This window comes from Lithobates pipiens, unplaced genomic scaffold (genome assembly GCF_037356315.1).
Source record: "Lithobates pipiens isolate NorthernLeopardFrog02 unplaced genomic scaffold, aLitPip1_a1.2 Scaffold_23, whole genome shotgun sequence".
In the NCBI taxonomy this organism is placed as follows: domain Eukaryota; kingdom Metazoa; phylum Chordata; class Amphibia; order Anura; family Ranidae; genus Lithobates; species Lithobates pipiens.
In genome coordinates, this window is record NW_027507785.1 from 96655342 (window position 1) to 96677769 (window position 22428).

At 42.4% G+C, this 22428-nt stretch overlaps 1 protein-coding gene across 1 annotated transcript in view; it reads left to right on the plus strand.

Moving 5' to 3' along the window:
* FGD3 (FYVE, RhoGEF and PH domain containing 3) overlaps positions 1-22428 on the plus strand; it is a 372251-nt gene that overhangs the window by 195913 nt on the left and 153910 nt on the right. Inside the window, exon 2 of the mRNA XM_077452088.1 lies at positions 15188-15346. Coding sequence (XP_077308214.1) covers positions 15188-15346 — 159 coding nt within the window. The remainder of the gene's footprint in view (positions 1-15187; positions 15347-22428) is intronic.

Below are 22428 nucleotides of genomic sequence, written 5' to 3' on the forward strand. Positions count from 1 at the left end.
ATCGGCTCTTTTTTTTCCTCCTCGCGCTATCAGCGCGAGGAGGAAAAATAGCAGATTACCGACTCCGTTGTATCACATGATCAGCTGTAATTGGCTGACAGCTGATCACGTGGTAAGGGGTCAGGATCGACCCCTTGCTCAGATCCATGATCAGGCGAGTCTCGTCGACTCGCAGATCACAGAGCGTGCAGCGCCCCCCTCAGGGGGCGCGCAGGCCGCTCGTGCACGGGACGACGTCAATGGACGTAGTCCCGGCAAAGGAGGTCCGTGCTGTAGCCGTCATTTGGCTATAGCGTGGATCTCTAGTGGTTAATAAAAGCTGCAGATGTAAAATTTTGAAAACCACTATTAAAATATTACCATGGTAATAAACCCGCACATTTTTTTTTTTTTTAAACCTGCAAAGCAAAAGGCATAATGAGCTAGTATGCACCGCATACTAGCTCATTATGAAATACTTACCTTAGAACGAGGCCCTGACATCTGGCCCGATCCACGCCGAGGGAGCTGACATGCTCCCTCTGCGTTTCTTCCGGGTATCGCGGCTCCGGCGCGGTGAGTGGCCGGAGCCGCGATATCGTCACTCCTGTGCATGTGCGCGGGAGATTTCATTCCGGCCGGCCACTGCCGGATTTTCAGGCCGAGAATCCCCTTGTGCGCATGCGTCGCTGCAGTCAGCGGCGCATACCGAGGGGAATATCTCCTAAACCGTACAGATTTAGGAGATATTTTTTTTACCTACAGGTAAGCCTTATTATAGGCTTTCCTGTAGGTAAAAGTTAAAAAATTAAGTATACAACCACTTTAAAGCTTATGTTAGAGTTTAATGATTGAGTATAAGTCTACTTTAACACTAGCAGTGTTTGTCCTCTTGTGCTGTAGGATCTTCCAGGTCTCTTCAGTTGCCATTTTTATACATTTTCTTGTTCCCTTGAAATGCACGGACAACAGGATATCACGTGAACCTGGACTAATAATCTATTTTATACAAGGATAATTGCATTCAATTTCCATTTCTAATTTGAGGCTCTGCAGGCAATCAGGATTCACAGCAGGAAAAAAAAATGAACGAATTCTCCAGCTCAGTGTGATAGGCCCTCTACACCGTTCTACACTGACCACCATGGATCAATGACTGGGAGTCTACAATATTTTCCAACCAACAGAAAACGGAATCTATACTAGATACTAATGAGCAGGCTCTGCGTTACTAACATACTACAGCAGCCCACTGCATTTACCAAAGCAATGTCTTAAGGAACTCCCCAGGCAAATATGTGAAAGTACCTTTTAGTTCAGATGTGTTTCTTTAAAAAATAAAATGTAATCAGAAGTAAAGCCAACCATACTGAGATCGACCATAATCTGGCATTGTTGTCAAGTGCAATTAACTTACGCAGTATATACATTGGCAAAGAACAATTTACCATATGTATAAATAATATTTCAAAAACCAAGGAACCAGGGATGGGAGGGGGTGTAGAGAACAACCAAGGAAAGGAGAAATGGAAAACAAGCGCAGATCAGCTTGTCAAGATTGGCAAGTAAGAAGTGTGAGCAGATGACTGCTATTGTTCAGACATCATGCACATAGTGTGTGTAGAGGGGGCAACCTTGCCATTATTGAGGTTGATCTGTACTACAAGAATAAAAAGGTGGGGAAAAAATGAACAATGAAATTGTTGACTAGCTGGGTCAGGAACCAATGAGGACGTCAATATAACAATGTTGTCCCCAGAGGTCATTTACTTGAGCTCTTTTGTTAAAGAAGTTTCTCTGCTCACAGCATACATTTTCATCCTATAACACTATATTGTAACAATACAAACTATTTTTTTTGGCAATCCAATGTAAGCATATTTGAAAAATATCCTTTCGTGTTGTGAGTGCTGCCTGTCTGCTGACAATCTCTTTTCACAACCTCCTGGATTCCCAGCACACAGCCTTCGAGAGCCGATCGCGACAGTTCATCCAATGTTATCCGATGGCACAAGCATGAAAATGTTTTGCGTAAGATACTAGATCATACGATTTTCGTTTTAATCAATACAGTTGTCATTCAAAAATACAAACAAATATGCTACAACACATTACATCACTTCTGAATTTTTATTTTGTCATAAGAGAATTTTCATCCCTTAAGTAAACTCTTCATTTTTGATATGAGACTAGCATGCAAAAATAACGGACGATCATTTGTCTGTCTGATAATCTCATCGTGTTGCACATTGGGCTTCTAAAACGCTGCTTCTACAGGAATTTTTCAATTTTTTTCTCCTGCTTGTAGAAGCAGCTCAGTGTTATCCTATGTGTTTAGGGGCATAATTTAAGAGGAGAGTTAAGGGGAAAAAAAACAAACATCATAAGTGCCTTTTTGACAGCAATTTACAGGCATAAAGAAACACTAAACACTCATAAATGCGCATAAATGTGTCATTTAGGAGCATTCAGTGTTTTTAATTTTACATTGAAAACTTAGCAGAGGGGGAAAATACCCGAAGGCTCCATTCGCACCAATGTTTTTTTTTTTTTTTTAATGCTTTTTGCAGAAATGCAGGACATAGTTTTTTAATATGTTTCCTATGGAACACATTGACATCAATGCATTTTTGAGCCTCTGCATTTTTGGAAAGGGTCAGACTTTTTTCTTTTTTTTTTTAAACCCAAAACATTGCTTTTTTTTTGTTCAATAGACTTCAATGGAAACTGTGATGAAAACACATGTAGTATGTTTTTTTTTTAGCGCATTTTTGATGTGTTTTTGACACAATTTGCACTTTGCATGATTTAATCTGCCCAACAACAACTTGGCCAAATAAAAAGGAAAAACCATAAAAAAATTGTGTCTGAGAGGGTGATTGAAAGCATCTGATGCAATAACGTCCAACAGCAATGGGAGATCCCATTTAGGAAACAATTTGAGGTTTCAACCAAATTACATCTTGAAAAACAGTATAATTTAGGTGTTGGATGCCCACTGTATGCTGGTGAATGTGTGCCTATAGCATACTTGTGCATAGACCTAAATGAAGCCACGCATGCAGGCATTTCAGAACAGACTTCTGAAGAGTCCAGCGTAAAATCTTGATCAGCAATAATACTGGGAATTTATACCATATTCTGATATAGGCACGGTTAGCGCAATCCTTTCTCGTTTTCATAAGATTATCTACAGAACATTCAAATCCATTAGCCTCTGCCTCTCTACACCTACGCCTTCAGCCTGAGCCAGTCGGATCCCGGATGAATGGGACTTTGGAGAAGATTTGATCTTGCATACAGAGGGAGTCAATCCTTGACACTTATAAGGATGAGCAAAGGTTATCAAGGCCCCTTCGACCAATCTGGGATCATCACCAGAACTGTCACCTTCCCCCGCCACAGCCTCAGCTGGAAGCTGAGAATCAGAGGGAGCAGTAGAAAGGCATAATCTGGCTTTGAGATCCACTATGTAGCCAGCACCTCCATCCTGATTGCTTGCAGATTCTGGGCCCTGGAATGGAACTTCATCAAATTGGTGTTGACTGGGGATGTGAGCGGTCTACCTCTGGAAGAAAAATACCAAGCTCTGTTAGTTCTCAAAAGACTTGCAGTACTCTGGACCATTCATTGTCGTCCAGACTTGTACTTGGACAAATAGTTTGCCTGAAGATTCTTCTGACCAGGCACATAGGCCACAGATACCTGCAGAAGATTGACTTGAACAGATTCTAGAATTAGAGAAACCTCCTTCAGAAGGGAGAGACTGAGCCTTATTTCCAGATGTAGGCCACAGTCGTTGCTGCCCAACTTTACCAGGATGGGCTTACCCCGGAACATTGCAATAATTTAGTTTCTTCAACCATAAGTTTAGGCCACTGCTCCAGAAACCCATCTTGAACGGGAGCGAGAGTTAAACTGAGCCCACCTGAGCTGCTAGAGCGAGGCAATTTCTATGGCTCAATCTGAGACGTGAAGGATGAAAGATCTCCAAATATGGCCTAAAAAGCTTTCCTTAATGGACCACATGTCAATCACCAAAGCTGTACCTATGTCCATAGAGGAGCCACATAGTGCCCATAAGGCATGTATGGGTGGCACAATCCCAAAATAACAGAAAGCATCCAGACGTGGAACTCTTTACTGACTTCTTGGTTTATGCGTTGGCTTCCCAGTTTTTCCTGGACTTCCAGCCAGAAATGCAGACGCTAAGCTCTCTGGATTGAGCGTGAGCGTGGAAACTGACTCTTGAGTTTTTAAGTCTCCTTTTAACTCAGCAGACATTCTTCTTGAGGCAGGAAGCCAAACTGACCACTATTAAATTTAGACTTGACCTTCTGCGATCAAGAAAACTGCAGTGATAGCGTTTGTCCTTTAAGGCCACAACATCTTCTTATGATAAGGTCATGTATATGGCCAATCCAACAAGGGACACACACTGACCAGAGTGGTGATCCCAACCCCTGGACCTCTTTCAGTTCAAAAGGGCATAACTTTGACATCCTGTGACAGCATACTCCAATTTTGTAGAACGAGCACTTGATCCATCCAACCTATGGGCATTGTCAAACTGTCCTCTGGAGTTACTTAAAATATTTCCAAAGCTTCACTTCTACTCAAAGGAATTTCACCAACCTTACCAATCTGGACAAAGGTCGTCCTTGTCTTACTGTTAAGAAGAGACTGAAGAGGATTGATTGGCTTGAGAAGGCCCTGAATTGAAGACTGATTGACCATATGCTTAATTGTGACAACTTGGTCACCGTCATCTTCATCACAGTCTGCCTGAACAAAGTAGGAATCACATGTTTATTCACTTCTACTTGGGAAGAAGCTGACAAGGGTTAATTTGCATGAGGAGGTTCTGAGACTACACATTGGCACCATATATGACCCCTTCACAGAGTGAGTGGAAAAGACTCCTTTACAGTGTATTGACCACAAGCTTAATGAATGTGACAACCGGTTAGGTGTTGTCGTAATCTTTATCCTGGGTTGCTTAAACAAGGTAACATTCTTGCATCCATGTTTGTCTGCCTTCTCTTTGGAAGAATCTGAAGCAGATTGCCTGGGAAGGCTTGGAGACTGCTTGGTAACTCTTTCACAGGGTGAGTGAAAACACTCCTTTAGGGTGTATTGACCACAGGCTTAATGAATGTGACAAACTGTTGGGTGTTGTCATCTTTATCCTTGGTTGCCTGAACAAAGCGGAATTTATGCAGTCATGTCCATTTCGAAATTCAGAAAATGGGCTGTTTCACCTGGTATGGCTAGGCAGCTTCTCATTGCCAGAGCAGATAGCCCTTTCAAAGGGTGAGCAGAAACCACTTCTTTAGAGTGTATTGACAATGTGTTTATTGAATGTGACATCCTGTTATGTGTCATTCTTATCCCTGGCTGCTTAAGTCAGTGGGATACATACTGTCGTGTCCATCCGGAAATTGAGAAAATGGTCTGTTTCACCTGGCATGGCTAGGCAGCTTCTCATTGCCAGTGCAGAAAACCTTTTTAAAGGGTTCAGCCATGTCTTCTTTACTGAAGAGCCTGATGCTGTTTGTTCTGAGACTTGTAATTACCAATAGATAACCTTTCCACAGGGTTTTGCGTGCCAATTAACAAACCAGCCCATAAAAATAATTAAATGCAGTAAAATAGTTTGCTTAGTGACAAACCTTAAGGGGTGAACCACTGCTAGAGGGAGACTGAAGCCTCCATCCACAGCCCTAATTCACCAGGTGGTTAATGAGCTAAACCTTGCCCTGCCAGGAATCAGGACATAATGAAAAATTTTGTTCAGAATTTGCAACAGAATTACACTAATATTCTGCAATGTACACAAACCAAGGCAATTGTAGACCTCATAAAAATGCTTCTCCTGTTGTTTTTTTTTTTTATGGAAAACTGGAGAGCACATAGAAATATAAAAGGATATACCATACCTCAACAGGCCATGGCTGGCCCAGTAGTCATCCACAGATAACTCCTCTACCTTCTCTGGAAATGCTGGTCTTTGAGGGGGTTAGCATAATGGCACAACAGTAAAGCAAACACGAGAAGCCACCAACAGGTTATTGCCATGTGTGAACAGACAGTGTTACTGTTATTACTGTACCTGTTATGCAGAGCAGCTCAGGCTATGCATAGTGGCTGCAGACAAGGCTGTTGGCCCTGACAAAAGCCACCCAAGGACCAGCAGCGGGGCTCCCTGGATTATGGTTAATTTACACCAGCCTAATCCACATGCATGGACGGATGGCCAGCCCTTTAGACCAGCCAGGTAGAGGCGCACACCTAGGTCCTGCACATAGGAGGAAAAAAATGTCCTGGCAATATGAGCTACTACAAAAAAAATACTGCAGCCTTTTCTGCAAGAGGTTCTGGCATTTTATTCTGCTCGAAGTGTGCATGGCCCCTAACAAATATCCCCACTGTAAGATTTTTCTTATTTTCCTGTTCCAGTGACAACATACAATTTAGAATTTTCCCCTTATTTTCAGCCCCAGTGACAATGGGCCTTAGGACAAATAGAGTAAAGCCTCATGCACACTATTATATTTTCTGCAGATTTTTGTCTTCAGATATACCAAAACCATGTAGTGCAAGGACCTGCCTGATTGCATACAAATTGGAACTCTTCAGATTTACCAAAACCATGTAATATCAGGTCAAACCTTAAGATAAAAACATGCAGAAAATCTAATAGTGTGTATGGGGCAAAAAGCGTTACGATTGTTGGCCAACTGAGCATCTGATTTTTGTCAAAAGGGAGTGTGTTGTGCCACAAACATGAACGTAGTGATGTACTACTAGGAATTTCAGCTCTTGAGTGCCACCCTTTTGTTTTGGCCCCTTCTGCTAATTTCGTGTTTGGTGAGCATTGATTCTGAGCATGCGTGTTGTACTTTCAACTTTTGTGACGTACAGTATTTGTGTACTGACCATACGAAAATCTGACGTCAAACCGTTGTCCACTGAAAATTTACTAGCCTTTCATCCAACATTTGTCGAAAGTTGGACAACAACTGTCAAGAGGCATGTACTAACAGTAAGATTTTAGGACAACAGTTTGCCAACAGACCAGGGGCGGACTGACAACTCATGGGGCCCCTGGGCAATAGGAGATTATGGGGCCCCCAGGCAATCAGAGATTATGGGGCCAACAGTATACACAAACACACACAAACACACACAAACACACACAAACACACACACACTATACAATCACACAGTATACACAGACATGTTTCTATTGGCTGAGAAGGTACTGGAGAGGTGGGGCAGCTATAATCCTGGGATTTTTAGACCAAAAGGATGTCGGTAAGGGACATTTCAAAGACAGATGTAAAAAAAAAAACACAGATTTTTACATACTGTCCCTGGTTTTACTGAGGCTGGCAAACCTGATGGGGCCACCTAGTGGCCCGGGCACTCGGGCAGTGCCCGAGTGACCGAATGGTCAGTCCGCCCCTGCAACAGACAATCCCCTGCCAACAATTGTACCATGTGTATGAGGTCCTTTTAAGTATGATATGCCAATCACACTTTCGTTATGTGTATATATAGCAGACACAATGGGGGGGGGATTTACTAAAACTGGTGCACACACCGAATCTGGTGCAGCAGTGCACTTAACTTCTAAACTAAGCTTCTAATTTAAGCTTGTTCAATTATGGCACATACACATGGTCAGAGAATCGTACAAAAAATACAGCTTTAAAAGTGATAGTAAGATAATCTGATTGTTACTAGACAGCTTTCGAGAGCCGATCACAAGAGTTCATTTGATTATTATCCGATGGGACAAGAACGAAAATTTTTCTCGTACGTTACTAGATCGCATGATATTAGTCAGTACAGTTGTTGTTAGAAAATACAGTACAAATATCCTACAACACATTACAGGTCCTTTCACACAGTCGGTCCGCCCAGCGGACTCCGTTTTTGCTTGCGGGGGATCGACCTGCTAATCCCTGCTGAGTAGACGGATGACCGGTCCGTCTCCGTTAACTGTGCTGAGATGGACCGGTCAGAGTCCTGCTTTCCTGTCCATTTTCATCCAATCCCATCCATCAGACAGATGGAAAATGGGGTCTCCATCCTTCTAGATTTCACACACAGAATCAGATAGCAGCGGGTGTCAGCGGACATGTCCCCACTGACATGCGTTTCTCCATAGGAGTGAATGGAGGCTCCGATCAGGTCCGCCTGAAAAACTGACAGGTGGACCTGATCGGAAAGCCTGTGTAAAAGGAGCCTAAATCGCTTCAGAATTTTTATTCTGTCGAATGAGAATGTTTGTAACTCTTCATTTTCGATATAAGATTAGCATGTAAAAAAAAAAAACGGACGGTCCTTCGTTCCGATAATCTCGTTGTGTGTACCAGGCAATAGGCTTTGATAATAAAACCTAGAAGCTAATTGGTTACTATGCACAGCTCTACCAGATTCTGTGTGCCCCGGTTTTAGTAAATTTCCACCAATTTTAATTGCAGCCGAACATCCTGGTTTTAATTTTCATAAAAAAGGAAAGACAAAATAGTTTGGACTAAAGGGATGAGGCTTGTTGGAAAGGTTTGGGACCCGTGTAAAAGGGCATCCTTGTTTATTGGTGTCTAAGGCAGTATAAGCCTGAGTTTCGTACACAAGTCTTTTTTTCTGTGTCAATTATAAGACTATATGCGGATACGTATTCATTTTGCTCTACCTAATAATTTAGTTCTTAAGATGGAAAAGTCTGGGAACAATATGGGTATTACTTATGTATAGAGCTGATTAAATTTACCATTACAGTTATAATTCACCAAGCAGTAATTTACTAAGCGGCAGGTAATATATATAATACTCTGTACTGTATAATTCTAGTCTAAAAATCTATACCTGTAATGTGTTCACCTTTTTTGCCTTCAGTACTTGGATCACAAGCCTCCATTGCTTTAGCCTGAAATATGTGATGCGATATTGTGAGCTTACAATTATTTGTTTGTGTCAAAATATGTGAAACAGGCCTAAACTGTGTTACCTTTAGTGCAGGTTCACACAGGGCGACCTGTCAGGTGACTTAACCGCCTGACAAGTCGCACGCTATGCATTGCAATGGAACTGTTCTAATAGGAGTGACTTAGCAAAAGGTTCCTGTACTACTTTGGGGTGACTTCGGAGCAGCTTGCATTGACTTCTATACAGAAGTCGTTGTGCAAGCTGCGCTGAAGTCACGCTGTATGAGTTGGCTTCAAAGTCGCCTCTGTGTGGACCGGTACTTAGTCGCCCACAGACACAATTATTCAGAGATTCTTACAATATATAATTATGGCGCTTGCTCAATACAAACAATATAAAGTACAACCAACAGCTTCCAGAGAGACCATGCAATAATATCGAAGAAATGAAACAAAATTGCAAAAATACTAATAGATCCAAAAATAGATGATCAATCCCAAATGAAGTGCTAATAAAAAAATGTGATCAGTCCAATGTGGTGCTCAATACAAACAATATAAAGTGCAACAGCTTCCAAAGTGACAATGCACTTTGTCACTCTGTCACGTCCCCTTAACCACTTCAATACCGGGCACTTTTACCCCCTTCCTGCCCAGGCCAATTTTCAGCTTTCAGTGCGATCACTCTTTGAATGACAATTGCGCAATCATGCAACACTGTACCTAAATTACATCTTTAGAATCTTTTTCACACAAATAGAGCTTTCTTTTAGTCTTGTTTAACCACTTCCGACCGGCGCACGACGATGTACGTCGGCAGCATGGCATGGGCAGGCAAATTGGCGTACAGGTACGTCCATTTGTAATTGCCGCCCTGCCATCCCGTGCGCGTGTGACGGTCGGGACCCCCGTGAGTCCGGTCGCAGGTCCAACAGACTCTATCGCTGCGGGGATACCCGTGATCGTCTCACGGCGAGGCTGAACGGGGAGATGCCATTGTAAACAGCATCTCCCCATTCTGCCTAGAAACAAGTGACACTGATCTCTGCTCCCTGTGATTGGAGCAGAGATCAGTGTTCACTAACACACAGCCCAGCCCCCCACAGTTAGTAACACGCCCCTAGGACACACTTAACCCCTCCACTGCCACCCCCTGGTTAACCCCTTCACTGCCAGTGTCATTTACACAGGAATCAGTGCGTTTGTTTATCACTGATTGCTGTATAAATGACAGTGGTCCCAAAAATGTGTCAAAAATGTCCGACATGTCCGCCATAATGTCGCAGTCACAATAAAAATTGCTGATCGCCACTAGTAAACATTTTTTTTATAAAAATGCCATAAAACTATCCCCTATTTTGTAAACGCTATAAATTTTGTGCAAACCAATCAATAATCGCTTATTGCGATTTTTTTTTTAAATCAATGATGGGCACTGACTGGCATCACTGCTGGGCACTGTTGGGCTGCACTGATAATCAGGGAACTGATTACATATATTGTCTCTTGAAAAACTGTGATTATACCCTAGGCATATTGTATGCTGCTCTTAAATGTAATCTAGTTGTCATAATATGTTTTTCAGTAGAAGTTCGATAAATTCTGATTATAGGGTTAAAAATCCAAGGCTAATTCATTTTAGCTGCAAAAGTCAGTGTGAGGCAGGAGAGCTGATAACTGTCATTTCCTTGTTTACATGTGATCAGCTGTGATCGGACACAGCTGATCACATGGGTAAAAAGCCACATCATCGGCTCTTTCATACTGGCTTTTAAATTTTATATATTCAGTAATTTAGAACTTTTTAGCACTGGGATACACTTTTTGATAAAGATAAAATAAGTGCATTTTATATACAATTATATAGATCAGACCAAAATGAAGGACAAAAGAGGGACAGAGGGACTTTGTTCAAAATCAGGGACAGTCCCTCGAAATCGGGGACAGTTGAGAGCTATACCCAATACTTCCCAATGGGTCGAAAATGGTGCAAGGTGAATTTTTTGTAAGGGGGCACACTTCAAAGTGCAGTAGTATATAAGCCTAGGTTCACACATTTCTGGGTCGGGAACATGTGCATAATCGCATACCTTCCTGACCCACACAGAAACGTGACGGCACCCCTGCACATTAGCACCTGTGTGCATTTTCGCATGTGCAAAACTGCATGCAGTTCATGCATTTTTAAAAAAGAGCTGGGGACTTCTTTCCCTATGTTTCTTGCAGGTACAGCAGCCTATTCATATAAATGGGCTGTTGTACCTGTGATGTGTGCGCACAAAAGCACATATGTGAACCTAGCCTTACTGTGGGTTGTGGTGCTTGCATAATGAATGTCACTGAAGCATGCCAACGCAGGTAACAGTGGTATGAAATGGTCTATGATATACAGTATATGGGCTGAAAATAGATTTATGAACTGGGGCTAGTGTGTGTGTGTGTGTGTGTGTGTGTGTGTGTGTGTGTGTGTGTGTGTGTATGCTCTTTTATGTGTGTGTGTTTGCCCCTTTAAAATAAAAATAAAGTAATGGTTGAGTCAACATTTTGCTACTAAAATTTTACTAATTGGCTTCACTGGCTTCCCCTACCCCACCGTATAAAATTCAAAATGCTGACCACAACATACAAAGCCATCTACAACATCGTCCCCAGCTACATCACTAACCTCATCTGCAGACATTGCCCAAATTGTCCCCTCCACTCCTTCCAGGACCTCCTGCACTCTAGCTCCCTTGTTACCTCCTCTCATGCTCACCTTCAGGACTTCTCCAGAGTCTCTCCCATTCTCTGGAACTCCCTGCCCCGATATATCCAATCAGCCCCTACCCTGTCGATCTTTAGAAGATCCCTGAAAACTCACTTATTCGGGGAAGGCTATCTCACACCCACTTAACAACTGTCCCCGAGCCACCCCCATCAAATCATTCCCCACATCTATTACCTTTTGTACAACCAGCCCCTCCCTTTAGAATGTAAGCTGTATGAGCAGGGCCCTTCTGTATTGAACTGTACTGTAATTGTGCTTCCTCCCCCATACGTTGTAAAGCGCTGCGTAAACTGTTGGCGCTATATAAATCATGTATAATAATAATAAAATAAAAGAAGTCTTTGCTTTTTGTACACCTTCTGTACACTGTAGTGGGGATTGAGAAACTCGTCAACAATTTCTACTGAGCGATCAAGGCTTTGCCTAATTGGACCCCAGAGAAACTTTGAGCAGGATTGTCATTTCCAGGCCTGTGGAATCTCGGGCTCAGAATCTTGGTGTTCCCAGAACACGAGGGTGCTGTCAACAAAAAACTGCACAAAATGGAATGATGAAAAAACAAAAGTCAAGGCCGGGCCAACCGTGTGTTTCAGTTGATTTTTGAGAAGTTTATGAAATATTCTGTAGACATAATTTTTATGTAATAAGTGCCAGCTCATGCCCTTGAAAGTAAAAAAAAATAGCATATTTAATTCCTTCTTTGGCTGGAGAAGAATGGCTTTCTAAGCTATAAGATAAACACTTGCATTTTTGCCACAGGTCACGCTGTGGCTCACATTCTTGTCATTTTGCAGAGGGAAGATTCAGAATCGTGTCTCTTGATATAGAGTGCGGTGTCCAGAGCAAGCCACAAGGCTCTATATGAGAAGTTCATTGTATTATCCTTAAGGCAGCTCATTTCCCTCTGACCTAAATACCTCTCCCATTGTCTCATCGTTTTCCAGCTACTGAGCAAATTGCTTGTTTAAGGTCATAACATCTCTGGTTAAAAACTGCATATTTTACGTAACCCCTCTGGGAGAAGGGACAAGGGGTCTGTGGCGCATAGTTTACTCTAAGCAATAACTTTCTGGGACTGTACTGACACAGACACAAGATTTTTAAGGGGACCGTATAGTGTATTTTTAGAAAGCAAAAAATTTGAGTTGTTATAGCGCAGTGATGGCGAACCTTGGCACCCCAGATGTTTTGGAACTACATTGCCCATGATGCTTCACTACACTGCAGAGTGCATGAGCATCATGAGAAATGTAGTTCCAAAACATCTGGGGTGCCAAGGTTCGCCGTCACTGTTATAGCGTTTACCTTAAGGCCCCTTTCAGAAGAGCATTCTGTCATCCTGCTATTGTCCCATGATTAGACAGATCGAAAAAGGACTGCAACCTTAATCCCTATGGGAAGCCAGATGTAAGCAGATGTGTGTCTGTTTAAATCCGGGTCATTTTCGAATCGTTGGACTGATAAATTTGCAACCAGGTCAACTTTTGTAGACCAGGCTGGATGTGGGCCGATCCCTGCCATTTTACAGCTTTCCATAGGGATTGCATAGGTACATTTTTCCTCCATCACATCATGGGAGGGAAAAAACATAAGTACAGAAGTCATATATATGACATCGATTTCTGTCTGATTGATCCATCATAATGGAGGGCGCTCATGTGAATGTCATATCATTAAACAATTTAAGAAAAGCACAAACCTGCATCGAAGAAATTGAATTCTTAGGCCGCGTACACACGGGCGGACTGTTCGCCCAACTTTGTCCGCTGAACAGTGTTTCAGCGGACAGTGCGCTCGTGTGTGGGCTTCAGCGGACAGTTTCAGCGAACAGTCTGACGGACAAAGTTTTTCGGAATTTCCGTAAGACTGTCCGCTGAAACTTGGTTTGAGCGGACAGTCCGCTCGTGTGTAGGCTTGTTCGACAAACTAAGTCTCGCGCATGCTCAGAAAGAATTTACACGGCGAAGGTTGCATTGCAGTGTATTGGACTTCGAATTTCTCGTCCCGTCGTACGTGCCGTTCACGTCATCGCGCAAGTTTTCAGCGGACTGTTCGTTCGTCGTGTGTGGTCAAGTCCGTTCGTGCTAATTTTGAACGGACTGTTTGTCAAACTGTTTGACGAACCTAGTTGGGCGGACAGTCCGCCCGTGTGTACGCGGCCTTAGTTTTCCTGCTACATGCACCGATGAACGCTGCTCTGTCACTGAAACGTGATGGCTACCCATAATCCACAGGCAAACTGTTCTGGAAGTCTCTGTGGTTCCCCATTTCTTCCTGTTGACCTCCATGGCACTGCTGTACATGGATAATGATCGTGAAGGTCAGCAGGGGGAACCAGTGAGGCCTGTCGGGGACACCAGAGGTCAACACTACTGGAATTGTCCCAGCAGACTTCAGTTGACCATTTCCCAGCAACAGAACATGTTTCAGTACCTTGGCCACACAGAGTGGCAAGTATTCAGTCTCTTTACAGATATGCTTTGGTAAAATAGTTTAATGATGTGACAGGATCTCTTTAAAGCGAAACGTGTTTTTGACTATGTAGAATAGCAAACAAATCGCAGTGGTGAGGAATGCTGTTGTACTTTGTAGAGGAAGTGATAGGAGCATAGAGCAGATGAAAAATTTTGGAGCAGCAATGCACTAACAGACAGCCCCTGCATTAATTTACTTAGGCCCTGCCTTTCACTATCTTACAGTACATGTGATTCTCGACATTGTGGAAAATAAAATACGAAACAGGGGCAATGCTGGATATCCATCACTGGAGCATGTAATTGCCAAAAATTGGGCATGTAAAGTAAACCGCCTCTGCTAATCTCTTCTACACAACATTTTATTTTTTATTTTTTTGTATTAACTGTCCTAACCTAGCCATAAATATTATGTCAGTGTGCGAATATGCTTGTAAAAATTACTGTATTTATAAAGATAAGTAAAAAAATGAATGGCCCATCACTATACAACAAAAAAAAGGATTTTTACTTCTGCAGCCTATAGGCACAAACCCTGTTTTACCTAATGGTGAATTCAGTCCTGTCAAGAAGATCCCCACTGCTGTTCCTGTTCTCAGACCTAGTTTGGAGATATGTTCTGTCTACATCACAGTTAAACTTATGAAGCTACTGCCTGTGTCTGGCAGTTTGTGATCTCCAGTGATTTAATGAGTGCACTGCAGCCCATAAATCACCACTTATGGATTTGGCAGTAAAGATGTAGCTTACACTGGCCTAAGCCCTTGATGGTAGCTCTGAGAGCATAGGGAAAGATCAGGCAGACATAATGATTATATTTAAAAAGTTGCATTGTATTCCAAAATATATATAAAGAGCTACTTTGTTTTAAAATATATACTTGTTTTACATTGGGGAAATGTATGGCATTCGTTTCCATTAATAATTGATACTGTATGGTCACATCAGTGATCATTCAGATTATCGATGACCATAGACTCACCACTAGATCAGCTGATGAAATTGCTACATTTGTTTGTGTTTCTTTTCAGGTTGTGGCTGTACAACTTTTCAAGTCAAGTGTCACATTGAATTAAGTCCATTCATTAAGACTCAGCACGCTAGCCCAATACCATGTATTCAGCAAGCTGGAAAGAAGCCGCGGGCAAAAGCACTGCCAATCAGGAAGTCAAATCTAGAAAAACCTCAAGGTTGGTATTTAATAAGTTGTGATATTTTTTGACATTTAGATTTGGCCAAAGAGTTGTGTTTACAAACATTTAAGGCTCATATACGGTATGCAAATTATAATACCATATATAATTTTTAGTGTGTGTGTGTATATATATATATATATATATGTGTGTGTGTGTGTGTGTGTGTGTGTGTGTGTGTATAATAAATATATATATATATATATATATATATATATATATATATATATATATATACACACACACACACAAAGTATCTTGACACTGTTATACAAGCTGTACACTCATTACTTTACATTGTAGCAAAGTAATTTCTTCAGTGTTGTCACATGAAAAGATATAATCAAATATTTACAAAAATGTGAGGGGTGTACTCACTTTTGTGAGATACTGTGTGTATATGTATGTACAGTGGGGATTGAAAGTATTCAGACCCCCTTAAATTTTTCACTCTTTGTTATATTGCAGCCATTTGCTAAAATCATTTAAGTTCATTTTTCCTCATTAATGTACACACAGCACCCCATATTGACAGAAAAACACAGAATTGTTGACATTTTTGCAGATTTATTAAAAAAGAGAAACTGAAATATCACATGGTCCTAAGTATTCAGATCCTTTGCTCAGTATTTAGTAGAAGCACCTTTTGATCTAATACAGCCATGAGTCTTTTTGGGAAAGATGCAACAAGTTTTTCACACCTGGATTTGGTGTTCCTCTGCCATTCCTCCTTGCAGATCCTCTCCAGTTCTGTCAGGCTGGATGGTAAACATTGGTGGACAGCCATTTTTAGGTCTCTCCAGAGATGCTCAATTGGGTTTAAGTCAAGGCTCTGGCTGGGCCATTCAAGAATAGTCATGGAGTTGTGAAGCCACTCCTTCGTTATTTTAGCTGTGTGCTGAGGGTCATTGTCTTGTTGGAAGGTAAACCTTTGGTCTAATCTGAGGTCCTGAGCACTCTGGAGAAGGTTTTCGTCCAGGATATCCCTGTACTTGGCTGCATTCATCTTTCCCTCAATTGCAACCAGTGATCCTGTCCCTGCAGCTGAAAAACACCCCCACAGCATGATGCTGCCACCACCGTGCTTCACTGTTGGGACTGTATTGGACAGGTGATGAGCAGTGCTTGGTTTTCTCCACACATAACGCTTAGAATTAAGGCTAAAAGGTTCTATCATGGTCTCATCAGACCAAGGAAACTTATTTCTCACCATCTTGGAGTCCTTCAGGTGTTTTTTTAGCAAACTGTATGGGGGCTTTCATGTGTCTTGCACTAAGGAGAGGCTTCCGTCAGGCCACTCTGCCATAAAGCTCCGACTGGTGGTGGGCTGCAGTGATGGTTGACTTTCTACAACTCTCTCCCATCTCCCGACTGCATCTCTGGAGCTCAGCCACAGTGATCTTTGGGTTCTTCTTTACCTCTCTCACCAAGGCTCTTCTCCCCCGATAGCTCAGTTTGGCCAGACGGCCAGCTCTAGGAAGGGTTCTGGTCGTCCCAAATGTCTTTCATTTAAGGATTATGGAGGCCACTGTTCTCCTAGGAACCTTAAGTGCAGTAGAATTTTTTTTGTAACCTTGGCCAGATCTGTGCCTTGTCACAATTCTGTCTTTGAGCTCTTCAGGCAGTTCATTTGACCTCATGATTCTCATTTGCTCTGACATGCACTGTGAGCTGTAAGGTCTTATATATACAGGTGTGTGGCTTTCCTAATCAAGTCCAATCAGTATAATCAATCACAGCTGGACTCAAATGAAGGTGTAGAACCATCTCAAGGATGATCAGAAGAAATGGACAGCACCTGAGTTAAATATATGAGCGTCACAGCAAAGGGTCTGAATACTTAGGACCATGTGATATTTCAGTTTTTTTTTTTTTATAAATCTGCAAAAATGTCAACAATTCTGTGTTTTTATGTCAATATGGGGTGCTATGTGTATATGTATGTATGTATGTATGTTTTATATATATATATATATATATATATATATATATATATATATATATATATACACACACACACACAAAGTATCTTGACACTGTTATACAAGCTGTACACTCATTACTTTACATTGTAGCAAAGTAATTTCTTCAGTGTTGTCACATGAAAAGATATAATCAAATATTTACAAAAATGTGAGGGGTGTACTCACTTTTGTGAGATACTGTGTGTATATGTATGTACAGTGGGGATTGAAAGTATTCAGACCCCCTTAAATTTTTCACTCTTTGTTATATTGCAGCCATTTGCTAAAATCATTTAAGTTCATTTTTCCTCATTAATGTACACACAGCACCCCATATTGACAGAAAAACACAGAATTGTTGACATTTTTGCAGATTTATTAAAAAAGAGAAACTGAAATATCACATGGTCCTAAGTATTCAGATCCTTTGCTCAGTATTTAGTAGAAGCACCTTTTGATCTAATACAGCCATGAGTCTTTTTGGGAAAGATGCAACAAGTTTTTCACACCTGGATTTGGTGTTCCTCTGCCATTCCTCCTTGCAGATCCTCTCCAGTTCTGTCAGGCTGGATGGTAAACATTGGTGGACAGCCATTTTTAGGTCTCTCCAGAGATGCTCAATTGGGTTTAAGTCAAGGCTCTGGCTGGGCCATTCAAGAATAGTCATGGAGTTGTGAAGCCACTCCTTCGTTATTTTAGCTGTGTGCTGAGGGTCATTGTCTTGTTGGAAGGTAAACCTTTGGTCTAATCTGAGGTCCTGAGCACTCTGGAGAAGGTTTTCGTCCAGGATATCCCTGTACTTGGCTGCATTCATCTTTCCCTCAATTGCAACCAGTGATCCTGTCCCTGCAGCTGAAAAACACCCCCACAGCATGATGCTGCCACCACCGTGCTTCACTGTTGGGACTGTATTGGACAGGTGATGAGCAGTGCTTGGTTTTCTCCACACATAACGCTTAGAATTAAGGCTAAAAGGTTCTATCATGGTCTCATCAGACCAAGGAAACTTATTTCTCACCATCTTGGAGTCCTTCAGGTGTTTTTTTAGCAAACTGTATGGGGGCTTTCATGTGTCTTGCACTAAGGAGAGGCTTCCGTCAGGCCACTCTGCCATAAAGCTCCGACTGGTGGTGGGCTGCAGTGATGGTTGACTTTCTACAACTCTCTCCCATCTCCCGACTGCATCTCTGGAGCTCAGCCACAGTGATCTTTGGGTTCTTCTTTACCTCTCTCACCAAGGCTCTTCTCCCCCGATAGCTCAGTTTGGCCAGACGGCCAGCTCTAGGAAGGGTTCTGGTCGTCCCAAATGTCTTTCATTTAAGGATTATGGAGGCCACTGTTCTCCTAGGAACCTTAAGTGCAGTAGAATTTTTTTTGTAACCTTGGCCAGATCTGTGCCTTGTCACAATTCTGTCTTTGAGCTCTTCAGGCAGTTCATTTGACCTCATGATTCTCATTTGCTCTGACATGCACTGTGAGCTGTAAGGTCTTATATATACAGGTGTGTGGCTTTCCTAATCAAGTCCAATCAGTATAATCAATCACAGCTGGACTCAAATGAAGGTGTAGAACCATCTCAAGGATGATCAGAAGAAATGGACAGCACCTGAGTTAAATATATGAGCGTCACAGCAAAGGGTCTGAATACTTAGGACCATGTGATATTTCAGTTTTTTTTTTTTTATAAATCTGCAAAAATGTCAACAATTCTGTGTTTTTATGTCAATATGGGGTGCTATGTGTATATGTATGTATGTATGTATGTATGTATGTTTTATATATATATATATATATATATATATATCAGTCTTAGTCTGTAGGGTTCAATATTGAGTTGGCCCACCCTTCGAAACTATAACAACTTCAACTCTTCTGGGAAGGCTGTCCACAAGGTTTAGGAGTGTGTCTATGGGAACATTTGATAATTACAGAAGCGCATATGTGATATCAGGCACTAATGTTGTACGAAACAACAGTTGAACCTTTTTCAGCCTTGCAATCTGAGAGATTGCTGGTACAAACTATTACGGAGATGGTTCATTCCACTTTCATTCTACCCCTAACAGAGTCAGCTGAAATTTTGGTTTCTTCTTTAAAACCTTTACAGCCTTTTCATGCGTTTCCAGTCCATGCACTACTAGAAAAGCTTATTTGTGCTGCATGGGATCACCCGGATAAGCACTTTCTCCCTCCAGAGACTCTCAGTTCTCTATCGCATGCAGGAGAAATTCACCAAAAGATGGAATGTACCAGCAGTTGACGCTGCGATTTCCAGCGTGAATAAATGTTTAACTTGTCCAGTAGACAATGTGCAAATTCTTAAAGATCCAACAGATAAAAAGTTGGAATTCCTGTTAAAATTCTCTTTTTCCTTGGCAGGGGCCGTTACTCAGCCTGCAGTCACTGCAAAAGGCATCTGTCAGTCCCTAAAGGACCAGTTCAGAGAGGCCCTTAAAGAGGAAGTAAACCCTGATGGGTTTACTTCCTCTTTGATTCCCTGCAAAGGTAAAGCATAATGGACTACTATGAATCGCATAGTAGTCCATTATGTGTCACTTACCTGACACAGGAGCCAGTGAAGTCACCTCTGTCCCCTGTAGTTCTGAGCGTCCATCTTCTTGGTGGGTCTCGCTGCTCCGGCGCTATGATTCGCCGGAGCAGTGATGACGTCACTCCTGCGCATGCACACGAGAGGTAATCTAGGCTTACCTGTAGGTCAAAGTGGTTTGTAAGGGTTTACAACCACTTTAAGGAGTCCCCTGCACAACAGGCCAGCGATTTGGCATTATGCTTTGCCATAGACGCTATGTAAGACTCTATTCACCAGGCATCCCGCCTTGCACTTGCGCCAGTACACATGCGTAGCATCCTTTGGTTAAAAAATTGGTCAGCCGAAGCACCTTGCAAAAGGCTTCAGACTAGTTTCTCCTTTCATGGGGATCGACTATTTGAGGATGATTTGGATAAATACATCCAAACGATTTCTAGTGGCAAGAGTACTCTTTTGCCAGTCAAAGGAAAGTATAAACTTCCTTCATTTAAACTGACTTTTTCTCCTGCACCAGGGGCATCCGCCTCTAGGCAGTGGGAACGGCCTCCTCAGGGGTCAGGCACAAAAGAAGACCTGGGGCCGGAAATCTGCAAAGCAGAATATTAAAGCCTCATTATGAAGAGGTGCCCCCCCTTGCCAGAGTGGGGGGAAGACTCTGCAATACTCAGAAGTCTGGCAAGATGAAATTCAGGACAGATGGGTCATCTCCACGGTGTCTCTAGGATACAAAGTAGAATTTCGGGAGTTTTCACCATCTTGTTTTCAGAGATCAAACGTTCCCAAAGATCCAGGGAAAAGGCAATCTCTGTTTCAAGCATTAGACTGTTTACTGGCTCAGGGGGTGATCATACAGTTCCCCAGAAAAGAGCAAGGTTTGGGGTGTTATTCAAACCTTTTTATGGTACCAAAACCAAATGGAGATGTCCATTCTAGATCTAAAGAATCTAAATCAGTTCGTGAAGATCCGCCCCTTTTTCACATGGCGTCGATCAGGTCAGTAGTTTCTATCCTACAAGGAAGAGAACTTCTGGCGTCCATTGACATCAGGGATGTATACCTGCATGTCCCTATATTTCCAGTTCACCAAAGGTTTCTGCGAGTCGAAGTAGAACAGCAGCACTTTCAGTTTCTAGCCTTGTCCTTCGGGCTAGCTACAGCACCCCGGGTGTTCACAAAAGTGCTGGCCCCACCTCTAGCCAGATTAAGCGGCACAGGGCATAACAGTCTTGGCGTACCTCAATGATTTATTGCTAATAGACCAGTCGTGGCTCATTTGGAGCAAAGTGTACGCATTACAACCAGTTACCTGGGAAGTCTGGGTTGGATTCTCAACCTAGAGAAGTCATCCTTAAAGCCGCTAAAAAAAATCTGGCGTATTTGGGCCTGATCATAGACACAGCCCAGAAAAGGGTGTTCTTGCCTCCGGTAAAAATCAACTCCATACAAGAGCTGGTGTGCATGGTCAGGTCAAAAGGAGATCCCTCCATTCGACTTTGCATGAGGTTGTTAGGAAAGATGGTGGCTTCATTCGAAGCAGTTCCCTATGCCCAGTTCCATTCGAGACTGTTTCAAAACAGTCTCCTGTCTGCTTGGAACAAAATGATCCAACTTTGGACTTGCCAATGCGGCTGTCCCCAAGCCTCAGTTGGTGGTTACTAACCCAGAATCTGCTGAAAAGAAAAAATCTTTCAGACAGGTTATCTGGAAAGTGTTAACGACAGATGCCATCCTTTCAGGCTGGGGAGCAGTACTAGAGAAGACTGTCCAGGGAGAGTGATCAAGAACCCAAAAGAGTCTTGCCCATCAACATGCTAGAGATTTGGGCAGCGCGTCTGGCTCTGAAGGCCTGGACTTCCAGGTTAAGGGATTGTCCTGTCAGGATCCAATCCGACAATGCAACAGCTGTGGCCTATATCAATCACCAAGAGTCTCTCAACACAGAGAGAGGTGAACCATATTCTAATGGAATGTTCTGTGCCGATCAGCAGTCTTCATTCCGGGAGTAGAGAATTGACAAGCAGACTACTTGTCACCAGCAGTTATTCCCGGAGGAATGGTTTCTTCACCCCAACATTTTTCAGGCTGTTTGCCAAAGATGGGGGACTCTGGATGTAGATCTTCTAGCATCCAGATTCAATATGAAGTTAATCAACTTTGTGTCCAGGACAAGGGATCCACTCGCATGAGGAAGAGATGCGTTGGTGACCCTGTGAGATCAGTTCTCACTGAGAACTATGTATTCCCCCTATTCAGTTGCTGCCACAACTTTTTTGCAGGATCAAGCTGGAAAGAAAGCTGGTAATTCTGGTAGCACCAGCATGGCCCAGAAGGTCATGGTATGCAAAAATCATAAAGATGGCAGTGGAGGATCCATGGTCCCTTCCACTAAGGCCAGACCTGCTCTCACAGGGGCCAATATTCCATCCTACTTTACGAGTGCTAAATTTAACTGCTTGGCTATTGAAACCCACATTCTGAAGAAACGTGGGCTTTCCGAGTCAGTTATCTCAACCTTAATTAATGCAAGGAAGCCAGCTTCCAGAACTATATATTATAGAGTCTGG